This window comes from Periplaneta americana, chromosome 6 (assembly GCF_040183065.1).
Source record: "Periplaneta americana isolate PAMFEO1 chromosome 6, P.americana_PAMFEO1_priV1, whole genome shotgun sequence".
Lineage (NCBI taxonomy): Eukaryota > Metazoa > Arthropoda > Insecta > Blattodea > Blattidae > Periplaneta > Periplaneta americana.
The window spans coordinates 100530544-100552407 of record NC_091122.1 but is presented as its reverse complement, the minus strand read 5'-3'; the positions used below and the strand labels follow the sequence as shown (position 1 = coordinate 100552407).

At 36.3% G+C, this 21864-nt stretch overlaps 1 protein-coding gene across 1 annotated transcript in view; it reads left to right on the top strand.

Annotated features, from left to right (window-relative positions):
- The window catches only part of LOC138702257 (F-box/WD repeat-containing protein 10-like), a 35981-nt gene extending 14690 nt beyond the window's left edge, over window positions 1-21291 (top strand). Inside the window, exons 5-9 of the mRNA XM_069829841.1 lie at window positions 2547-2689; window positions 5565-5736; window positions 14397-14547; window positions 15113-15282; window positions 20305-21291. Of these exons, the coding sequence (XP_069685942.1) occupies window positions 2547-2689; window positions 5565-5736; window positions 14397-14547; window positions 15113-15282; window positions 20305-20520 (852 nt within the window). The 3' untranslated portion in view covers window positions 20521-21291. The remainder of the gene's footprint in view (window positions 1-2546; window positions 2690-5564; window positions 5737-14396; window positions 14548-15112; window positions 15283-20304) is intronic.
- Window positions 21292-21864: the final 573 nt, after the last annotated feature.

The window sequence follows — 21864 nt, the reverse complement described above, 5'->3', positions numbered from 1 at the left end:
GAAATTCAGCATCATGCTAACCTCACGTTATGAAAGCCTAATCACGCGACTGTCTAATGATTAAAATAACAAAGTTATGAAGCTTAATAAATTCAGTTATGAGTAAATAAAGCTTTCTTCTAATAATATTAATTATCATAAATGAACTATTTAAATTATTATCTGCATATTTTCCAGAAGATACATTGCTTCTAACTACATATAGGCCTACTGTTATCAGATTTTATGTTCAGTGTCAACATGGATTTAATTTTTATTTAGGTTGTGGGACATTTCGTCTTGTAGTACAATCAAGACATACTTTGGTCATGTCGACACTGTGAATGATATTAGCGCTTCTCAAGAATATTTAGCATCTGCTGGCAAAGATAAACAATTGAAAGGTTTGTATTTTTATTAAATAGCTTCCTAAAGAGTTTAGTTTAATAATGTGGACCCATAATATAATAATACTTTCATACTCAGAACTGTGGAAAATTAATTTTCACTTTATTAAACAATCGGATAAGGATTAAGATATCTGTCTTGACTATTTCACGATATAAAATGCTGAAGGTTAACGTTACAATGAGTCTACAAAATTGGTAGGTGCCATACTCCATAAGTTCAATGTTAATTAAATTTAATTTCAATTGTGTTCTAAAATAAAAAAAAAATAGAAGTGTGGATTTGAACTAACAGGTTGTTTCACCTCCACCTCCACCACAGGTTGTCAGTGCAGCTAACATAAAAATTCATTGTTTTAATGAGTTTTTTTAACATATTCACAAGTCTTGATGTCGGGGAAAAGTTTTGAAGACATTGTAATGAAATTATACTACATTTTCATGGAGTATTCAAATCGATTTGAATACGTTTACCGTATTAAAACTTTCATGAAAACGGGGATTGAAAACGATTTGAGTCTCAGGATCGATACACCTAAAAAGTGGGATCCGATCCTATTCAATAGGGATTGAATTGCATGAAAACGAGTATCGTATTCAAAACGATCTCAATACGTTAACCGTGTGAACGATCGTTATTTATTTGATGTGCCATCTGTTTTATCAAAAGCGAGCCCAATATTGTGTGTTGAAAAGTCGTATTGTAATTAATACATAAATTTTGTATTTTCCTAAAAGCCATTATTACCATTTTTCAGTAACAGCCAGAATATTAAGTTTTCATGCGCTTCATTAAGAAAACTCAACATTATTATAGCTAGGATCTACAGGGTTACCAACATGCTAATATGTCAATGACATGTTAACCAACATACCGGTATACTGGTATATCGTCGTCCTGCAATAACTCCTATGTGCAAAACATAAAATTTTTCAAAAGGAAAAAAAACACATTTATTGTTCTTATGGCAGCAGTACATAGGAAACTGTGAATTCTTACATTTTCGAAACAAAGAAATATAATAACATGTAGGAGATTTTATTATTTGCTGTATCACTATTTAGCTTATTTAATAGAGCAAAAATCTGAAAAGCGATAAATATGTCACACAGGAATTTATTGCAGGAACAAACGACGGTATGTTCTTTCGAAACTTTAGCTTCTGTATTCAGATAGTTTTCAGTACATATCGAAAATTGCATGAAATAGGGATAGGGAGGATCGTATTCAGTACGACGAACGTATTCAAATCTATTTTAAACCCCATGAAAACAAAGTAGTGTATGTAGGCCTAGATTTAATCCTTTAATAAGGAGATGGTAAAATGCATGAAATTAATGAATTAATGTAGATGTCAAGAAAACCTCTGTATAATGCCTCTTTCAGTTTTTCAAGTGTGTACCACTCTTTGTATCGCCACAATGACTGAAGACCATCCCATCACATCAGTGAAACTTCAGGGTAACAAAAATTCTGTTTATACGGGATGTCAACAAGGAGAAATCAAACTGTATGACTTCAAGAATCAAACTATAAGAATGGTTAGTAACTTTCTTATCCAATCTCACAATTTCGTAATATTTTAGGGAATATATCACTGTAATGTACAGATATGATCTTGTTTTCTTCCGAGCTCACTCTAAACATAATGATTTTCATATACAGTCAAAGGATATTTGCCCTTCCTATAGACAATATTGTTAATCAGAATTTAATATTCCTGGGAGACAAGGTACTATAACTTAGGAAAATGAAAACTTCTTACCAAAGTTGGCGCCTATTCTTATAGAATACTAGAATAAATATTTCCTTGTAAATGGCAAAATTAATCCTTTTGACACCATATACATAATTTTTCTGTATATCGTCGTTAAAATTGCTGACATAAAATTAAACTACGATTTAACGATACTTCCAGTGAAAGAAAATCTTAATCCAATAAAATAGACCTTTGCACATTTTTATGTTTAGAGTGTATCTGTCTTTCATTATATGGAATTTATTTCACTGTCAAAATTTCTTTTCATTGCAATTTCATGTTTTAAAATATGTACGTTCATTTTGTTACTTTAGACCCATTCCTATTATCTTATGAATGAGATTGTCTGTTTTGAGGGAAGACAATAGACCTATTGGTTGAAAATATGGTGTTGTTTCAGCAAGTGGCAGCTCATGAAAGTGATGTAAGCAATCTGCACTTGACCTCTCCAATACTAATTAGCGCCAGTCTTGACGGGTTAGTGAAGGTTTGGAGGACTGATAAACCAACTACTGAGATTATTCAATTATTCAGCCATGAATGGTATGTATTCATCTTGCATATTGAACGAATTTGAATGTTATTATGTTTTATTTTTATTTTAATTATGTTTTTTTTAAGAATTTAAATGAAAAACATAGGCCTGCACATTCAAGGCTGGACTTACCAAATTTAACAAAATTAAGCATTATATCATTAGATTCTCGAGTCAAACGCTTCGCATGGAATCAGCAACCGAAGCCAATCTCCGGAATTGACGCCAACACCTATAATTGAATGACGCATTGAAGGAAATTGCAGTCTTATTGCGTTGATACGAAAGTTCATAGCGTTTTTTCGCTGTAACAAAAGTTTTCATATAGGGCCTAAGATAAATGGTGGACAGAAATTAATCAGTAATATATTCGCTTACATTATCTATCACTTTTTGCCAACGCTGGGGTAGTTTTTTGATTCAGCGTCTCAAGAAATCTGCTGGTTTGGAGTTAAAAAATCGTCAAGCCAAGTTTGTAAAACATTTTCATGATCAAAGGAATTTCCTTGAAGATTGTTGGGTAGAGAATGGAAAAGGTGGAAATATGAGGGCGTAAGATCGGGACAATATGGGGGAAGTGGAATCACCTACCAACCAAGCTTTCGTCATGTTGGCGCAGTGCGGGCATGCATTATGGTGTTGCAGTAGCACTTGATGCAGTCTTCCTGGTCGCTTTTCTTCAATTTCGGCCGCAAAGCGTTTAAGTTATTGGCAATAAATATCAGTACTTATGGTGACATTCCTGGGAAGCAATTTTTAGTACACGACATCTTCTTTAACTCACTAGACGCATAACATCATATCCTGTGGTTGGACACTAATTTCTCTACGGGATGTTGTGTTAAAACGACATTCTTCCCATACACGGCACAAATATTCTGAGCCGCCTCCGCTGCCTTTGCTCCTCTATTAAACTCAATAATATGTTTGGAAGAGTTTGTTTTCCTAAAAAAAACTCTGGCACGAGACTGTAATAGATCCACTGGGGTCTAATATATGAAGACTTATAGTTGATATGATAATGTTTATTCTTTCCATTTGACACTTCAACTTCTTTAGCCCACAAATGGCACAAACTTTCTACAAATCCGCAAAATTCAAGGTGTAGTCTATTTACTAGTAAGTTACAACACTTCAAATAACAAATGACAAACGATAAACAATCTCCTACCTAACAACGCAGTGTTGTGATGATGAACAAAAACGCTACGAACTTATGCACCAACCTAATATACAGGCTTTGTCATGTGCAAAGACTAGAAATTAATGTTTTGAATATTATGAAATACTAGGGTAGCTTATCTTCTATAAATAAAATGTGTCATAACTTACGTGACAAACCACGTTCATAATTATAACACAATTTTAAAAAAAATCAATCTATCTTGTATATGCAGAGTGATTCTCTAGCTTCTGTCTTTCCAGCTGCATGCAGTCCACCATATTGTTCTATGCCAGACAAATTACAATACTTCATTCTGCTTTCAAATTGTTGCGTAGCTTAGAAATTCCATTGTAATGAACTGTTGACACTGCAGCATAGTCATAAACGTATTATGATGAATATTTTCTGTTCCATTTTTTAATGACACTGTATTAATTGAGCGTTCATCTGAAGTCTGTGAAGTTGATGGAATTTTGGCAACAGGAGTCCGAGGATTTATGATTGGGGAAATCTCGAAGAACTTAATTATGTAATCAACCCAAGCAAAATTCGAATCCATGCCTGAGCGCAGCCTCGATTTATATCTGAAAGGACAAATTCAAGTTACGTTTACGCACACTCTTAAATCGAGATATGGGAAACGTCGTTGCAAAACGTATTATGTCCAAATAACTCTGTATTCCTGTGAAATTTAATTCTATCCGTTTACTACGGTAATTGTTGTATGTCTAAAGAAGGAAAAATAAAAGCATGTACTTATCCATGTGTATTCCCTAAGGAATGAAAGATGGAAATAGAATTGTAAGATTCAAAAAGGTGGATCACACTTACCATGCTGATAACAGTGATAACTCTTCCAAGCCATTCACGTCTATTTTGAAGAGAGGAAAAGTATCCTATGTAGGCCTATGTAGCAACGCCGTCTTCACTTGCCTTGTGGCGTCAGAAATGCGAGTGATGTGTTCAGTTTCTATTGGCTGGAACACGGGACCAGGGGGGAAAAGGGAGTTCAAAAATGTAAGTTATGGAACTGTCAGAAGTCGACTGTTTCCTTCAGACTAATGTAATTAAATATTTATTTTTTTTATTATGCTTAGCCTAATGCTATTGAAATACTGGAGAGCGACTGACGTGTTATGTGAAACTGAAAAAAAAAATTATATATTGTAGAAAACCTTAAAAATATATAAATTGCAATAAATGACGCATTATTCTTGATTGTATGTTTGTACATGCATGATAGCAGTAATCTATAAATAATACAAAATAAAAAAACTACCCATTATGATCCGGGTCGTGGTTATAAAAAAATAGAAGTTTTAGTATACATTTCATTGGAAGACTGAATTTTCGTTTATATTATAAATCCTTAATTTAAAAAAAGTCAACGCAAATAGGTTATATGGCAAATAACATATCACTCTACCTACTTGTGAAGGTAAAGTTCTAACATACGAAAGCTATGATGACGCGTAGGCGGAGAAAGATAGAGTGCTTTCAAAACATCGTAACATGTTAGAAAAAGAATTGAATTGTGAGTCCATCAAATTGGCTGTTAGGAGATTCAGAGGTGCGCAGTCGTTTTGGTGAATATTAAAATTAATTACTTAAATATTATTCTGCTGCTACTTCAGAAGACGATAATTTAGATATCGGACAATTGCATAGTAATGAACTTTGGAATATGTAACACCAACAACCTCTTATGGATGTTACAGTCCTGTAACAGATGCTAGCCTGGCGTTCATGAGAGTGCTGACAGTTTGTCAAAACGGGCATCTCAGAGTGTGGGACTTGCTGACTGGAAATTTGGAGCGACTTATCACTGTCACGCAGTATGGCCAACCTATACAGCACATCCACTGCATTCAAGGCAATGACTTCTGCAAGGTATTCTTATTTTCGTACTTGTTTATTATATTTATATTATGCATTTTCTGCTTAAGGCCATGTGTGGCAAAGCCAAATGCTAACTACAGAAATTGTCGTGGTTTCTTGCTCTGTATAACTTCCATCGTAGTAGGGATTTTACGGAGTTGCTCTATTGCTAAGATAGTGCAATGCAGTTTTTCTCTTTCTAATAGTGATTGTTAATCTACTTTTAATAAACTTTAGTACTTTAGTAAGTTATTTTACGACGCTTTATCAACAGCTTAGGTTATTTAGCGTCTGAATGAGATGAATGTGATAATGACGGTGAAATGAGTCCGGGGTCCAGCACCGAAAGTTACCCAGCATTTGCTCATCTTGGGTTGAGGGAAAACCCCGGAAAAAACCTCAACCAGGTAACTTGCCTCGACCGGGAATCGAACCCGGGCCGCCTGGTTTCGCGGCCAGACGCGCTGACCGTTACTCCACAGGTGTGGACACTTTTAATAAATCTGTAACCAAACTTTTTCTGGTAATTTTCGATTTTTCAAGAATAATTGGTGTTAACATGTATAATTAACTATCCTGAGTGGGACCAAAAATCGAGTTTTTGACATTTTTGTCCGTCTATCTGTCTGGCTGGATGTTTGTTGCCTTTTTACGCGATAATGACTGAACCGATTTCTATGAGAATTGGAATATAAATTAAGTTTGTTCTAACTTAGATTTTAGGCTATATGGCATTCAAAATACTTTATTTAAAAGTGGGGTTATAAGGAGGCCTGAATTAAATAAATCGAAATATCTCGCTTAATATTATTGATTATTATTAAACATAGCCTATAACATAACACAAGTATCTTTAAAATCGATTTTCGATAAGTTTTATTCTATGCAACATTTTGATAGGACTGATTTTAACGAGATACAGGAGTTTTAAAATTACAATGTAAACACATTTCAGCATCGTCTCAGACTAATAGGCTGTAATGAAATGAAAACTTCGTCTATAAGGGGTCTTCCACGACAACAAACGGAAGCTATTCTTTTAACACTATTTTATACGGATATAATAATTTGTATGATGGGAATATATAAACATTTATCAATATTAACATACAAAGAATGTTTGTGTGTTTGTATGAAGTAATCTCAGAAGCTACTTAACCGATCTGTATAATTATTACTTCATCATTGGAAAGTGTGGTTTCTCTAGATGGACATAAAGTTTACGGTAACTCCTGAGTGAATCGAGAACAGATAAGATTAAAATATATTCTTACACACAGGAAACTTTAAATATAAACAATATTATATTACTCGATTATTTAGACTTTATTTGGTCCACATAAAATACTCTAATTTTATACACTACAGTTTCTTTTTGTCCACAGAACATAATAGTATTTTTAAGAGTTTTGTCCTAAAGATGAGTATTTTCTTGGGACCAAAAATACAGCACATAATTGAGTAAAAATTAGTATTTTACCGTTGAGCTCACTGGAGCTGAGTTATTTTACAAAGTACCACAAAATAGTGTTCCTGAGCTCATAATTTACCCATATTCCTTTCCTGTGTTTCTTAAAATAATATTTATCTACCATATTAATTTTCATCTCAGAGAATTAACGAACAAGGAGAATGTATTGATTTAGTATGCAGTAATAGTACGTTAGCTTAGCATTCCATTATTTTATAATACAGGGACATCATTTTATTTTTACTTCAATTTTTATTGTACCTGAGTTTTTTAATGTACTTCACTCCCACCCCTTCTACTGATGAAGTTCAACCGTCCTCCACACAGATCCAAGACCGCATATACAGTCTAGTAGCCTTATGGTCATAGTAAACAGTACTTTCCAAAAATATGTTCGCATTTTCCAGTGACGAAAGAGCTTTCAATATTACATCATTTTCCATTTGCCTACTTCGCATCCCGGTTTCCCCCACCTGCTTCTATTCGCCCCTCTGTAAATGCTAGTGGCTGGGCTGTCTTAGTTCTTTTCTCAAAACATTAATTTCTGTTAGAAATTGGACGTCTAGTAATATTATACCCATACAATTGCTTAAAATAACTTAAATAAAAGGGCCTAGTTAAGAAATTAACTGTCACGTGATTTCCTCCCTTTCTACGACGCTGCGACGTAACCACTTGGACGGACAGTAGATAGCATGTCTGAGTAATTTTATCTTTACGGATCGGGCAGAAGTGAAGTACAGAGTAGGTACAGAATTATTTCAACATGAGTTACTAGTACGAAGGACGTAACTGGTAATTGGAATTAGGTACAATAATCTATAGTGCGATAATATGCATAAAAGAACTGAAGCCTGTATCGAAATGAACGGCTACCATTTTCAAAATTGAGTTTAAATATCCATATTATGATTATTTTTCAATTTAACTTCATTCTCTATATTGTACGCTAATGTGCTGTAGACAGTATAATGTACACTGCATAATAAATACGTGTGCATGAAAGCTCAGTTCGTGAGTAAAAACACTCATTGTTAATACTGTAATGTATTTTTATTAAACAAAAACCTAATGAAAATTATCAAACTCAAAATCGCGATTTTTCGTAGTTTACGTAAATGGATGAACTAGTTTTCTTCCCTCCTATACCTAGTAAAGTGATTTGTTTGTATATTACGCCAGTATCATCGAACTCCAGTCGTGGAAGGGGATAGCAAATGGTGTTTCCGGTTCTTAATCGTTGATCCAAAGGTATAGCCAGGTTAATATTAGAAATGTTAGTAAAAATAAAATGATGCCCCTGTACAAATATAGTGGAAGCTCTTAAGTTCCGCAGAAAAGAAGTTCGACATCCTATAGTTCGACTGCTTACGTAGGAGAATTAGACATGCTCCTATACGGACACTAAGAAATGAATTTGCCATTTAAATGGGAATTGGTTCTGTGTCTTGTAGTGATACTTTTGTTAAAGGAAAACAGAATATTTTATTGATTAGGACATCCATATTTCATCACTGATTTTAAATTAATGAACTCTTCTTTTTCTATTTGAGAATTGTGCTGTTTGTGAGACGGAACTGTCGAAACCCACTGTGATACTAGAAGCACATACAGAAGTCTCGGGGCGGGCAGGAAATGTATGTACAGTACTGTATTCGTTGATGGATAACCAATAAGAATTTGTATTCATTTCACCTGCCACACCCACTACCCTTATTGGACTGAACTTTCAATTCTGTTCAGTCGAACTTAGGAGAGTCCACTGTATTAACTATGCTCATTTTAATTGTGGATAATTTGCTAGGAGATGTCGTTGCACATAGGCCAGTTTTACACTAATTCTAAACATATTTAGCATAACTTGTTGCTTATAAGGCAAGAAGGCCAGAAGATAATGGGGTAGGGTGGGCAATTTCTTTCTCCCTCCATTGTATACATCGCCGATTAGCTACATATTACACTAATCAGATTTCAGATGTAGGCCTATACAAAGAAAAATTGTTTTTCTCTGACGCATATCGCCAAGTGAGATGTACTGCCTGATAGTAGATGTACATATCAGCCAGAACCTCAATCAGAGGTATTAATTATATTATGCTGTCACAATTTGCACATGTCCCTGGTTGCGTCCTGCCTTTGTACACGTCAGATTGTTGCTTTCAATTCACACAAATACAGACCTCGTCCTTCTTAAATAAAATGAGATTCCCAATCTGATGGACACTGACTTGTTAATATCCCTAGGAGAAAGTAGACCAGCATTGTAAACAAAAACAGTGAGATGTAGGATATAAGAACAGGAATAAATTTAAACAAGCTTGGAGGGAAGCTTGCTTAGATCTCGGAAAGTTTCTTAACATTACAAAACGAAAGCTTTAGAGATATTGACATACTTTTTTAATCATGCATTACACATTACACAAAATACAAAGGCCTATACACAAGTTAGAGCTGTAATAGTTAATTTTATATGTAATACATATATCCATAAGTATTTTACACGCGTAAACAAATGAAGGAAGGAGTAGAAAAGTTATTCTATATTTTTGCAGCTTCACTATTATTTATATCCTTGCTGTTTGCCATGGAACTGTCAACGGGTTTGCATTAAAGTTGGTATTCTATTGAATAGTGGTGCTATATATTTTTGTCTCCTATTTCTTTGTAAGATAGTCCGATAGGTTCCTTTCGATTGACTTTATTCCTCATCAATACAGAAAGGAAGTTCATGCATTTGCATATTTGTTCTCTATCGTTGAGTGAATATGCTGAAAGATTATCTACATGAATCAGAAATTTCTGAATATAATGATATTACTTTTATTGTGCATGAAAGTGCATATTTTGCCTTTATTTATAAAAGCATCATATTTTAACATTTATGCAGGGAAACTGCATATTATTTATGTTTATTTGTCCTTTCCTCATTTTTAAAAGTGTGTAACCTCGTAAACAGACTAATTTATATTTATAAATTTTGAACGTAACGATGATGCCCTCATAGGGAGTCTCTCATGTTAGCAATTGGTATTCCTTTACTGCAGTCTTTAGCAGATTTCAATAGAACAATATACAGTTTAACATCAGTTCCAGTAAATGTAGAAGATAAAGTGAACGGGAAAACAGCAAATATTCTTCCCAAAAACCCTGGCTATTATAAACTTAAAGAAATTCAAGGTATTCTCGAAGGACAAACACCCCAAAAACCAACAAAATTTTCTATAGAGCAGCTCACAACTTTTGTGCAAGTACTTCTTACTTCTTGTGACTAGAACGAAGTTTTACGCGCTACAAAGCTATGCTGAGACACAACAGGTGAAGAATTACAACAGAAAACATAGGTCACTGTAACAGCAGTTGTGAATTGTAACAGCATAAATGGAGCATTCAGCAATGAGGCAAGCACTTCAAAATCCATAGACTAAACGTAAGTTACCTATACTTTATTATTCTGTTAAAATAATCTCAGACTAATAATGCATATTTTGTAGCATATTTATCTATTTTTACGTCATAAATGCATACATTTTCTTCACGTTTTTAGGGCATGAACTTCCTTTTCCTGCTCATCAAGCAACCGGTCCACGGATATGTTCAAAGGGTTGGGTAGGCAGCACGCGTCGCATACTTTGTATCATGTGAGTCACCTGTCACACCAACAATAAGTCATGCAATCCCTTACATTCACAGTCAATTTCGTAAACACAGTACTCGTGATCATCAATGCAAAGAGGAATAGTGTGCCTGTCGTAATACATCAGGAGATTAAGGCATGTAATTAATAATGGTTTGCAGATTCGGGTCTTGCACTATATAATGGTACTTAATGCTCTTGTTTTAATGTGGAAATCCCGAAAAGTTCCACATTATTTCCCCCTCATTGGTTCTACGCCAGCGGTGTAAATGTAAACGAGGTCAGCACTTCGGCCAACACGTACTTTAAAACTATTGCACTTTCAATACTAATAGCCTAGTAGGCCTAATAGTAAATTATTATTATTATTATTATTATTATTATTGGTTTTTTACGTCGCTTTATCAACATGTCAGGTTATTTAGCGTCTGAATGAAATGAAGGTGATAATGCCGGTGAAATGAGTCCGGGATCCAGCACCGAAAGTTACCCAACATTTGCTCGTATTGGGTTGAGGGAAAAACCCCGGAAAAACCTCAAACAGGTAACTTTCCCCGACTGGGATTCGAACCTGGGCCACCTGATTTCGCGGTCAGAAGCGCTAACCGTTACTCCACAGGTGTGGACTAGTACTAGTAAACGGCGTAACTCAGGTGATAGCGCGTTTTCCTCCTGGTCCGGAGTTGAGTTCGATTCCCGCTTGGACTGAATCCTTGGTTGGATTTTTCCGAGGTTTTCCCAAACCGTGAGGCAAATGTCAGGTAATCTATGACGAATCTTTGGTCTCGTCTCGCTATCACCAATTCCATCGAGACTAAATAACCTAATAGTTGATACAGCATCGTTAAATAACCATCTAAAAACACATCTTAAATACTTACAAATAAGTAAATACATAATAATCCGTGGCGCTACAGCCCATGAAGGGGCCCAGACCGACCAGCCGGCTGCTGGCCTCACATGCCGAAGCAGAGGTGAACGATCACCCAAACAGAATGGAGGTATCGTATGGTTAGCACGATGATTCCCTAGCCGTTATAGTTGGCTTTCGCAACCGGATTTCGCTACCTATCGTAGCTTCCCAAGTCATCACGATGCTGGGTGGACACTGGTCCCAAACACTGGCCGAAATTTTATGAGAAAATTTCTTCCCCCATGAGGACTCGAACCAGCGTGCATTCAGTAACGCGAGTCTTAGGCAGGATGTCTTAGACCACGACGTCACGGCGCAGGACACACGTAAATACATATATTACTTTATTTATTTGTCAGTATAACCTACTCTAACATAGGTGCTTACTTTATTAGCATTTTAAAACTAAGAAAGTGTCTAATGTCAATTGATTCTAACTTTCCTTGGTAACCAAATAAAATGCAGAATTTCCTATTTTGAGTAAAGGAATTACCCACCCGGGAGTTATGGAAGTTTCATATCTAATCTTGCGTTCAAATCTCATAGAAACGGGCATCAAAATTTCATAGGTATGCTATAAAATGCAAGCTTGTATAAAACTTAATAATAAGGAGTAAGTGGATCACTCTGTATATAGTGTTCTGATGTTGAAGATTACAATGTATAAACGAAAATAAAATCCGTTAAGATTTAATCAACATACGACAATAATTGTTGTTGTCCGAAGGCAGGTTTGAACCTCATAAGTGACATGAACAAGACATCACTCATGAGGCAACTAAGCCAGGAGAGAGAAAAAAAAAAGGGGTAGGTTGGTCAGTTTCTTTCCCCCTTCATTGCATACATCGCTGACTAGTAGCTAACATATTACACTAGCCAGACTTCAGACACATACTTGTTCTTCCTCTGACACATATCGCCAAGTGAGATGTAGGCCTACTGCCTGGTAATAGATGTAGGCCTACATATCAACCAAGACCTCAGAAGCACGAAAATAATTTAAAAATTTAATTTGATCCTCCCGTAATTAACTTATATTATGTAAATATGTCGAATTCGTTTCAGATTTGAAGCATAGAATGAATGTAATCATTCCCCTCAATAGAAAATGGCTTTCAGCATCCGGGGTAGTTCAGTCATTTAAGGCACTTTCCTGCTGATCTGGAGTTGCGCTCGGGAGTGGGTTCGATTCCCGTAAGGTCTGATTACCTGGTTGGGTTTTTTTTCGAGATTTTCCCAAACCGTAAGGCAAATGTCAGGTAATCTGTGTCGAATCTTCGGCCTCATCTCGCCAAATACCATCTCACTATAACGAAACCCATTGATGCTAGATAACCTCGTAGTTGATACAGCGTCGTTAATAATCAAGTAAAAAAATGACTTCTAATACGTGCATTTGTTTCTATCTTGAGTCACTTCAGAAGAAAGGAGATTAGTAGAGTCCAGAAAGGTTTGATTTGCTCATATTTGGAGGTATTAAAATAAACTAATAGTAATAAGTAATTACATCACTCATGTTATCTAGTTATCATACAGTGTTGTCTGTTCATATATACTACATTATAAAACTCTCTCCGCAGTGTGGAAAACAAAGTTCGTTCATCGTTGGTCCTTGGAATATTGGTAGTCCTCGGTGAAAGTGGGTAGGTCTTGGCGTAATCCTCAGTGAAGGTTGGTCGGCCTCAGTCTGTGAGTGTCCACCAACTGCCAACTGCCAGTGCTACCATCCGCTTTTGATATTTAGCGGAATATTGAGCGTTCTACGCACTACGGACGGAGTTTTCTAACACACTGTAGAGTAAAGGTTGCTAATACTGTGATACGAGGAATATTGTGATAGTTCTTTTTGAGAATTCGTTATAATTTTACTGAGCGAGAGAAGGACCGGTTTTGTGCAGCAACTTGTCCACGAACATTCCCTTAATACGTTGACGCAAGAAACCGATCTTCTTCTCGCTCAGTAAAATTGAGGAGCGTGTTTGCTAAACTCGATAGATGCAAAATTTTGCGAAAATGAGTTACATATCACAATCATATAATGTTTAGCTTTTGTATCACCCTATGCAATCAGATTTTACGTACTAACTCATTGATGCGTAGAGGATGATTAGAAACATCTCCTTCCCACAACATAAACTGTGTATACAATAAAACTCGTTTTCTGAGAAAAGTAGTTTTGTGTATCTATCGAGTTTAACAAAAACGCTCCTCAATTGTAATAAATTCTCAAAACGAACTATCACAACATTACTAATATCACAGAAATTCCAACCTTTACCCCTATATAGAAGTGTTGCCATCAGTCAATGATTTTTCTACTGATATACATGCCCAACTGAGCCTATCTTCTATCTCTGGAAGATAAAATCAGTAACACTGCTTGCACCGATGTGTACCTGAAGATAAGTAGCCTGTATAATGATGAGCATAGGTACCAGCCGTACATTGAAAACTGGAAACAACATTAATAAGGTTCAAGAACATTCCACCAATCCTACCTCATCGTAGCTGAGGTGACTATGTTGAGATTGAATATAAATAAGACGACATGTAATCAGTCTTCAGAGAAGCAAAAGTCCACAAAAGCAATTACTCTAGTATGTATGTATAAATGTATAGAAGATGTTACAATCATTGTACTAACATTTTCGCAGGTTGTGGTAAGTGGAGAGACTATAATAAAAGTGTATGAATTTAGTGTTCGTCCTCCTCGAAAGAAGAAAACCGGAAAAGCCTCTCCCACATCCGATTATAGGTTTGGTGAGGAATTGGAAAGGCGGGCTTTCAGGCCTAAGGTACAAATAGGTAGGTAACATAAAATTATTCCGTCGAAAATTGTTACCAACGCTGATTTATATATTTATGAGTTTTATTATTAAGGTTGAAGATGTCCGTGGACATAAGCAGAGCTAGGAAGTTGGTACAAAATCTGTTCAGTTGGAATAAATCTCTACCGAATAAAAAGTAATCTAACAGCGCAGCTTTCAATGTCAGTGAACCAGAACGACAAACATATAGTACAGCCAGGTGGTAACCACACATGTGCTCCAATCGTCCACGGCCTTATAACAAGAAAATAATAAACGAATAATATTAAAAAAGAAACAATAATTTGTAATTATAAACTTCGTAACTCCCAATCTAAAATAATTTAACCACACATACAAAAATAACATAAAAGGTATACAATTATGATTTTGATACCAACTTCCTACATATGGACATAAGTAAATAAAAAAATAACAAAGAACCAAACAAAGGAAACCCAAACGAGGAAATCAAACCCAAAGAAAACTTAGATTCTTGGAGTCTCTTGTGAATTCTGAAAATATGCCGACTGTTGTGATAAGATGAAGATTTCATGTTATAGGTTTGAAAAAAACAACTTTCTGCGCTGGTGGATCGACAATAAATAGAGTGACCGGTGTAATGCAAAGAAACGAACACTTGTCCAAGCGGGGCGCAGCTGATAGCTCATTAAGATATCCAAGAACTCAAGTGAGCGTACCAAAATCAATAATCACTGATCTTCTAAAAGAGGTGAGTTGTATCGACCGCCGTATTGATTAATTTTGCACTTAGACTGCATTGTGAGAATTTGAAGTCAATGTATGCTACATGCAAGCATCATGACGCAGACTTTATATTCAAAAGTAACAGGTTTCCAATACCTAATCGCTGATCAATTGAACAAATTTGGCTTATACAGCTACTTTGTCTCCGATTGAAATTGTAAATAAGCTATACACAAATACGATTTTATAGTTCAATAATAACATCAATGCTATGAAAGTGACAATCCCTGTAAATAACGGGTAGTCTACTCATAATATCTGATTAGAATTGTCAGATTGGCAACACTTATAACCAATTTCTTCCCATCTTTCCCATCGGAACACAGCTAATACACTCCGACCAATGCGGCAAACTAAGGAACGTCTATGAGGATACAATTTCCACTCCTCCGGTTTAAACTGCAGAGCGTCAACCATTGATATGAAAGAAATGCGAACATGTTACGATCTTGATAAAGAACTTTGTTTTAGACTAAATTTAAATATGGGACAAGCATTTTACATGGTAATGCCCCACATTGAGTTCATCAGAAAACTATGATTTTTATATTGCAATATTTAATCCCAATACAGCTTCTTTCTCTTGTAATGTAACGTTTGAGACGCGTAAATGAAAACAGAGAATGAAGCACGAGGATTGGGTGGTGGTTTTATGTTCATTTTTTTTAGATGTAATTCTACAAATAGTAGGTAATTGATTTTCAGACCGGAACAGCAAAATTATTCATATTGCCTTCGGTATTTGAGGCGAGCTTTCCCTAATGTCACTTGCACAGTGTAAGGGCTCAGGTCACTTCTCTTGCGAGGACTGAGGCAATCTCACTCAATGTGCAGATTTGTAACATATTCGGCTATCCTGGCCGTTGCTATCTCCTCCCCACTTAGGTTACGTCCGTTTTCGGCTTTCTCTTTTAAAAATTCTCTAAACTTCCTTCAGTGGAACGACGAAACTCGGAGTAAGACAAAAGCCTTGGAGTTGACATATTCAATTTTATCAGCCTCAAATTCCCTTGCCAGGAAGCGTTTTTGCGTACATCTTAATTCTTCCTCCTCTCATTTTCTCATTCACATTGACCCCACAACCTTCTCTGTCATACGTGAATGTGCATACACATAATCACGCACAAATTAATATCATGAATCAGAGCTTTTAGAATAGAAAGTGTGGTAACTCGGCAAGGGTCTAACTCTAATGGGACTTTTAAACCTCCTGGTGTCGCCACGGTAACTGAGCGAAACATTGACGTGACGACCATTTTAAGACTGCAGTTTTCCCTAACTCGTTGAGTTTTGCTCTTCATACTGTGGACAGAGCAGGTAGAACTAGCTCTGCTATGGAATTAAGAAAATACAGTCAACTTCGGATATAGTGAACTTCTGTGGACTTGCATATTTCGTTCATTATATCCGAGGTTCATTATATCCAAAGTGTCTCTCCAATAATTATAACCTTAAGTGACAGAAATAAATGAAATTGTAAACAAGAAAATAAAATATTTCATTTTTGTGGAATGGATTACACTGTATACTGTAAACTGTTACTCACAGTTGATTTACTTAAACTATGCTGTCAACCCATGTCTGCTTGCGAAAGACCACTATCAGTGTCACTTATAATATTCGCCTTATCTTCCAAAGAAAACACTTTACGCTTCGATATTTTATACAGTATATTCACTGTTGGAATACTGGAAACAAATTGATAAGGTAGAAATGATAAAAGGCTGTTATGATGTGACTGCGTACTCAGCTTGAAATTTGCCGGATCACTTAATGGACACTGGAAGAGGGTTGATGGAGTTTGAAAGCCATCGAAATCTTGCCTTCATTTATGCTCTGGACATAATATCCGTCCCCTTTTAATAAGTGAAGGCAATTTCATTTTCCGTTGTTTCGATGCTATCCGTCATAATGGAATTGTTTCTGAGAACAGAAGGCACGCCTCTGACGGTGGAGGTTTAGAAATAACAGTAGAATCCCTGAGAACAGAATGTCAACTCTTCGATGGTGGAGTGAGGCAAGGTAGTCACGCGTTGCCTGGATTTACAGTACAGTCCACACCTGTGGAGTAACGGTCAGCGCGTCTGGCCGCGAAACTAGCTGGCCCGGGTTCGAATCCCGGTTGGGGTAAATTATCTGGTTGAGGTTTTTTCCGGGGTTTTCCCTCAATCCAATACGAGCAAATGCTGGGTAACTTTTGGTGCTGGACCCCGGACTCATTTCACCGGCATTATCACCTTCATTTGATTCAGACGCTAAATAACCTAGATGTTGATACAGCGTCGTAAAATAACCCAATAAAATAAAAATAAATTTACAGTACAGCTCATTATCTAGGAATCACTACTCCTACCTTTGTCCTTTGACTAAAGGAGTAAGGAACTTAGAAAGTTGTTCTCAACGCATTCTTTCCATTTTATTCTTCAAATAAGAATTTATTAGATACAAGGTTCACTGTAATCGAAGCGAGGGTTCACTATAAACGGAAATATTAATGTACTTCTTAATGTATGCGGGTCGGGACCAACGATTTAAGTTCACTATAGCCGAATGTTCACTATAACCGAGTTCACTATATCCAGAGTTGACTGTATTTCTTGTGGTGTTCGGGTGATTTTTATTGTGCCGTTTATGTGAGCGAGTAGTAATATGCTTAATTGTTTTGTTCTTGGTGTAAATCCGGTTATTATAATCTGTAAGGAAGTAAGACGTTTCTTCTTTCCACCCAAAGACTAGTCTATTTTTCAGACGTGGTGTAGAGCAATTCCTCGAGGACGGAAAACTGTATGCTCCTTCTTTATCTGTGATATCCATTTTTCTGCGGTGTTGATAGTGAGAGTCGATAAATTTATTATTGACGGTAAAGAGGTAGGACTTCCACGGAAGAACTCGCGACTAAAACCGGATGCCATACCACAAATTTTCCCGCATTTGGCTCGATACCTTAAAAAATGAAAAGAAGAGAAACTCCCAACCAAGAGGACATCAATCCTTTTCCCATAACAATGTACTCTTACCTTACCAAATACCATCTGACAATGAGCAATTTCATCGACACTAAACAACCCAGTAGTTGGTAGATACAGCATCGTTAAATAACCAAGTAAAAAAAAATGGACGTGACACCCGAAAATCAGAAGAACACCTTAGCTAATGTTGCGCTTGTGTGCATTTGGTATATGCAATTACTCCACACCTGGATGTCCAAAATTATATTGGAGTAGACGGCAGTTCGGAAGGCGGTCGGCTGCTTATGCGCCGTAGCATTTCTAATATGTGACGTCGCATGTTTGTACAGTAGAACCAATCGGAATCAGTCTGTAACTAGTACTTCCCAAGTTCGTTTGTTTACGTGTGAGTGTTTCACTACATTTACTGTGTGTATGTAAGATAAATAAATGGAAGAAGAGACTGTAAAAAGACAAGTATTGCACAGGCAGGCGCGGAAAGTATTGTTTAAGGTGTATCATTATTTTAAAAACGTTGACGAGCAGAACGCTGCCGGCCATCTTGATGCTAGCTGCAACATTGCCAACATGCAAGAAACGACTGCAGAAGCATGTGGTGTGGGATTGAGAACCGTGCAAAGAATTTTGTTAGTGAAGGAAAGAGTATATGTTTGGTGTCATGCTTACGGTAATCAACGGCTAAGGTAATTATTGTCTTTTGATAATTTAAATTCTCTCCTACGCTATTTGTATTACACGTGCGCGTGAAGTATGATGTGGCAACGTTGTACGCTGCCGTGCTCTCTCTATCTGTCTCTCTCGACGCAAATGCTAGCAGACTACCGCCTTCCGAATTGCCGTCGACTCTAGTTACATTGGCCGTAATTCCCTTCAGCGAATTAACGTCAGACCAGCATTTCAGCTTTTTAGTGCGAGTTTGTCAAATTGATACATTTTTCAGAGCCGGAAACTGATCAGTTCGTAGTAAGTGAAAAAAAAAAAAAATCACATGATGAAAGAAGGACCTTGCAGATACACTAAACTCAAAGACTCCCTCCTCTGCCCTTTACAAATGGTTCTAGCATGACACGATTTTAGAAAATACAGTATATTACACGTAATTGGCACTACAAAGAACACGTTTGCCTAAGAAAGAACTCTTGAATTATTTATAGAGTAACAATTCAGAGCACTCACGAAATATATTAACTCTTGTGGGATAGCAGATTTAAATATATATTCTGACAGAAAAATTTTAACCAAGATCCTTTAGAGCGACATTTCGGAATTAGAAAATGATTATGTTGTGGTGATCACCACAGACATTCTACATCTGAACATTTTTCAGTCTATGTGCCGGTTAAACAATGTGCTGTATTCAAGTGATAATTGTGAACTTCTAATTGAACCCAAGCATCTAGCTTCTACTTCATTAACTGTACATATTTAATTATTAATTATTTTATGTATAAGAACATGTTTTATTCACCTAACAAAAACCTTAATTTACTAAGTGCTGGGAACCTTCTAGGCACTATCAAATAAGATTATTGCATATACTACAACACTTTAGAAGACATTTCTCAAGATTCCACCCAGGTACCATAGATTAGATTTCAGGCTGAAGGGTTATATAAATTTTTCATAGCCTACAAAATACCCATTCAACTTACGAATGAAGCTTTGAAAACTGAAACTGGTTATCTTGAGCAAAGTTATGCATTTGTATAAGTAGCATAGTAATCATTATATTCATACAGACGGCACTTTTTAAATAACAGGGTCGCTGGAAATACGTATTTACATACAAATATCTAAGACTATAATTTGAAACATTAATTTTCCTGAATGTCACAAAGGAAAAATTAAAAGTATAGTCTTGTTCTTTTATCTTGCTCTTTGTGTATTATTGTGATTTATATTCCCATTAACGTCTTATATGTATAATAAAATAATGTACTTGCACAAAATAAGTAGCAATCGAAACATTGCACCATGCTAATTTTTTAATTAAGCCTATGTATATACTTCCTTTTCAGCACAGCACACTCTTCAGTCAGGAAACTAGAACTTTGAGCGTCTTTCCAAGACCTGTAATCACGAATGATCAATTCAAAATACCTTTAGAAGTGCCAAAAAATGTCACCTGGCCAGAAGTGGAACCTACATTCACTAAGAGGAAAGTAAAGAAGCCAGAGGAAAAGACATGCAAGCATTCTCTCAAACTGCACAAAGTATTCGAAACATCCATGTGATGAAGGAGAGCAACTTTTATCCACTAAATTAGACGTATTTTATTATAAAGATCTACGAAGAGTTGCTATAATTTGACAGAATATATTTAAAACAAATTTTGCAATACAGTGAAATTAAATAAATCTTTCAAAGATTTTAGTTCCTACATTTCACATTTGGCACTGTACAACATATAATAACAGGAGGAATTTTTGTATGTAATGTTGGGGCCCTTAACTTGTCATTATTCGCCCTAATCTACGAGGTGACTCACAGATGTAATTAGTGCCGAGAAGTGTAGACCACTTAGCTCGTCAGAGAGTATCTATACTTTTTTTAAGCTGGGACAAGACAGGAGCGTTGCGATCGGAAAAAACAACTGAATGTCGCATAGCGTGGTAGGCCTGTTACTATGGTAGACAACGGTTGAGTTGCCAAACTTACCGTTCCCGCGTGGCGATTGCTTAATAGCTCTCTTGGCGACATTTATTGTGCACACAATGTTATCATTGGTACGTTTCGCCTTTGATTCTCTGTCGATTTTTGTATTTTCTTACTTTCGCGTCAATTGTCAATGAATGTTTTAACGTCAGCAATCTTAACGTCAATTGATAGCTTCCATCACCTGGCAGCGTGGTAGTCCATATTGGCAACATAGCACTGTAGTTCCAAATTCGGCCGCTTAACTGTCATGTCCCATCTTTCAAAGAAACAGGTGTAGAGAGAGTGTACCACCATAGGCGGTGGATATACAGAAGACAAAATAATTATTGTGATTCTAAAAAATAATTTTCGAGACTTTTTCAGAAATACACGTTTCCAGCTTCACTCACAAAGAAAAATTCGCTCTTGTTGCGTCATTTGTTTCTTCCTTTATCTATGAGCAGATCCATAACGGTGCACGTGTTTTGTTCAAACTGAAGACCTACAAGTGAAATGATGCACAAGAATTAAAATGCAATGAGTCCGCAAAATTCCTCCGAATTTGAGGCTAAATAGACATATGTCCGCCTTTCTGTGGCTTATAGTAAAACCCTCAAAGTTTTTAGCCAGTTCAGCTTGTTTCATTGTGGACAGTGAAAAAAAAAATGGCAGCACGGAGAACATTTAAGTAATATTCAAGCTATCATCACGTTCTGAGTAGCATGTCAGTCAATTGTCATGTTTGTATCTGAAAAACGAACGGGTCTCTGGTCCTCATTGACAGAATTGGTGATCTGTAAACAATTGTCTTAATGTAACCTCATATGAAGATATCCAATGGTGTTATGTCCGGAGAACGAGGAGGCCAAGGGAGTGGAGCGTCTCTTCCGATCCATCTTTCCGACAATATTACGTCCAGCCATGCCCGTACTGGTAGACCC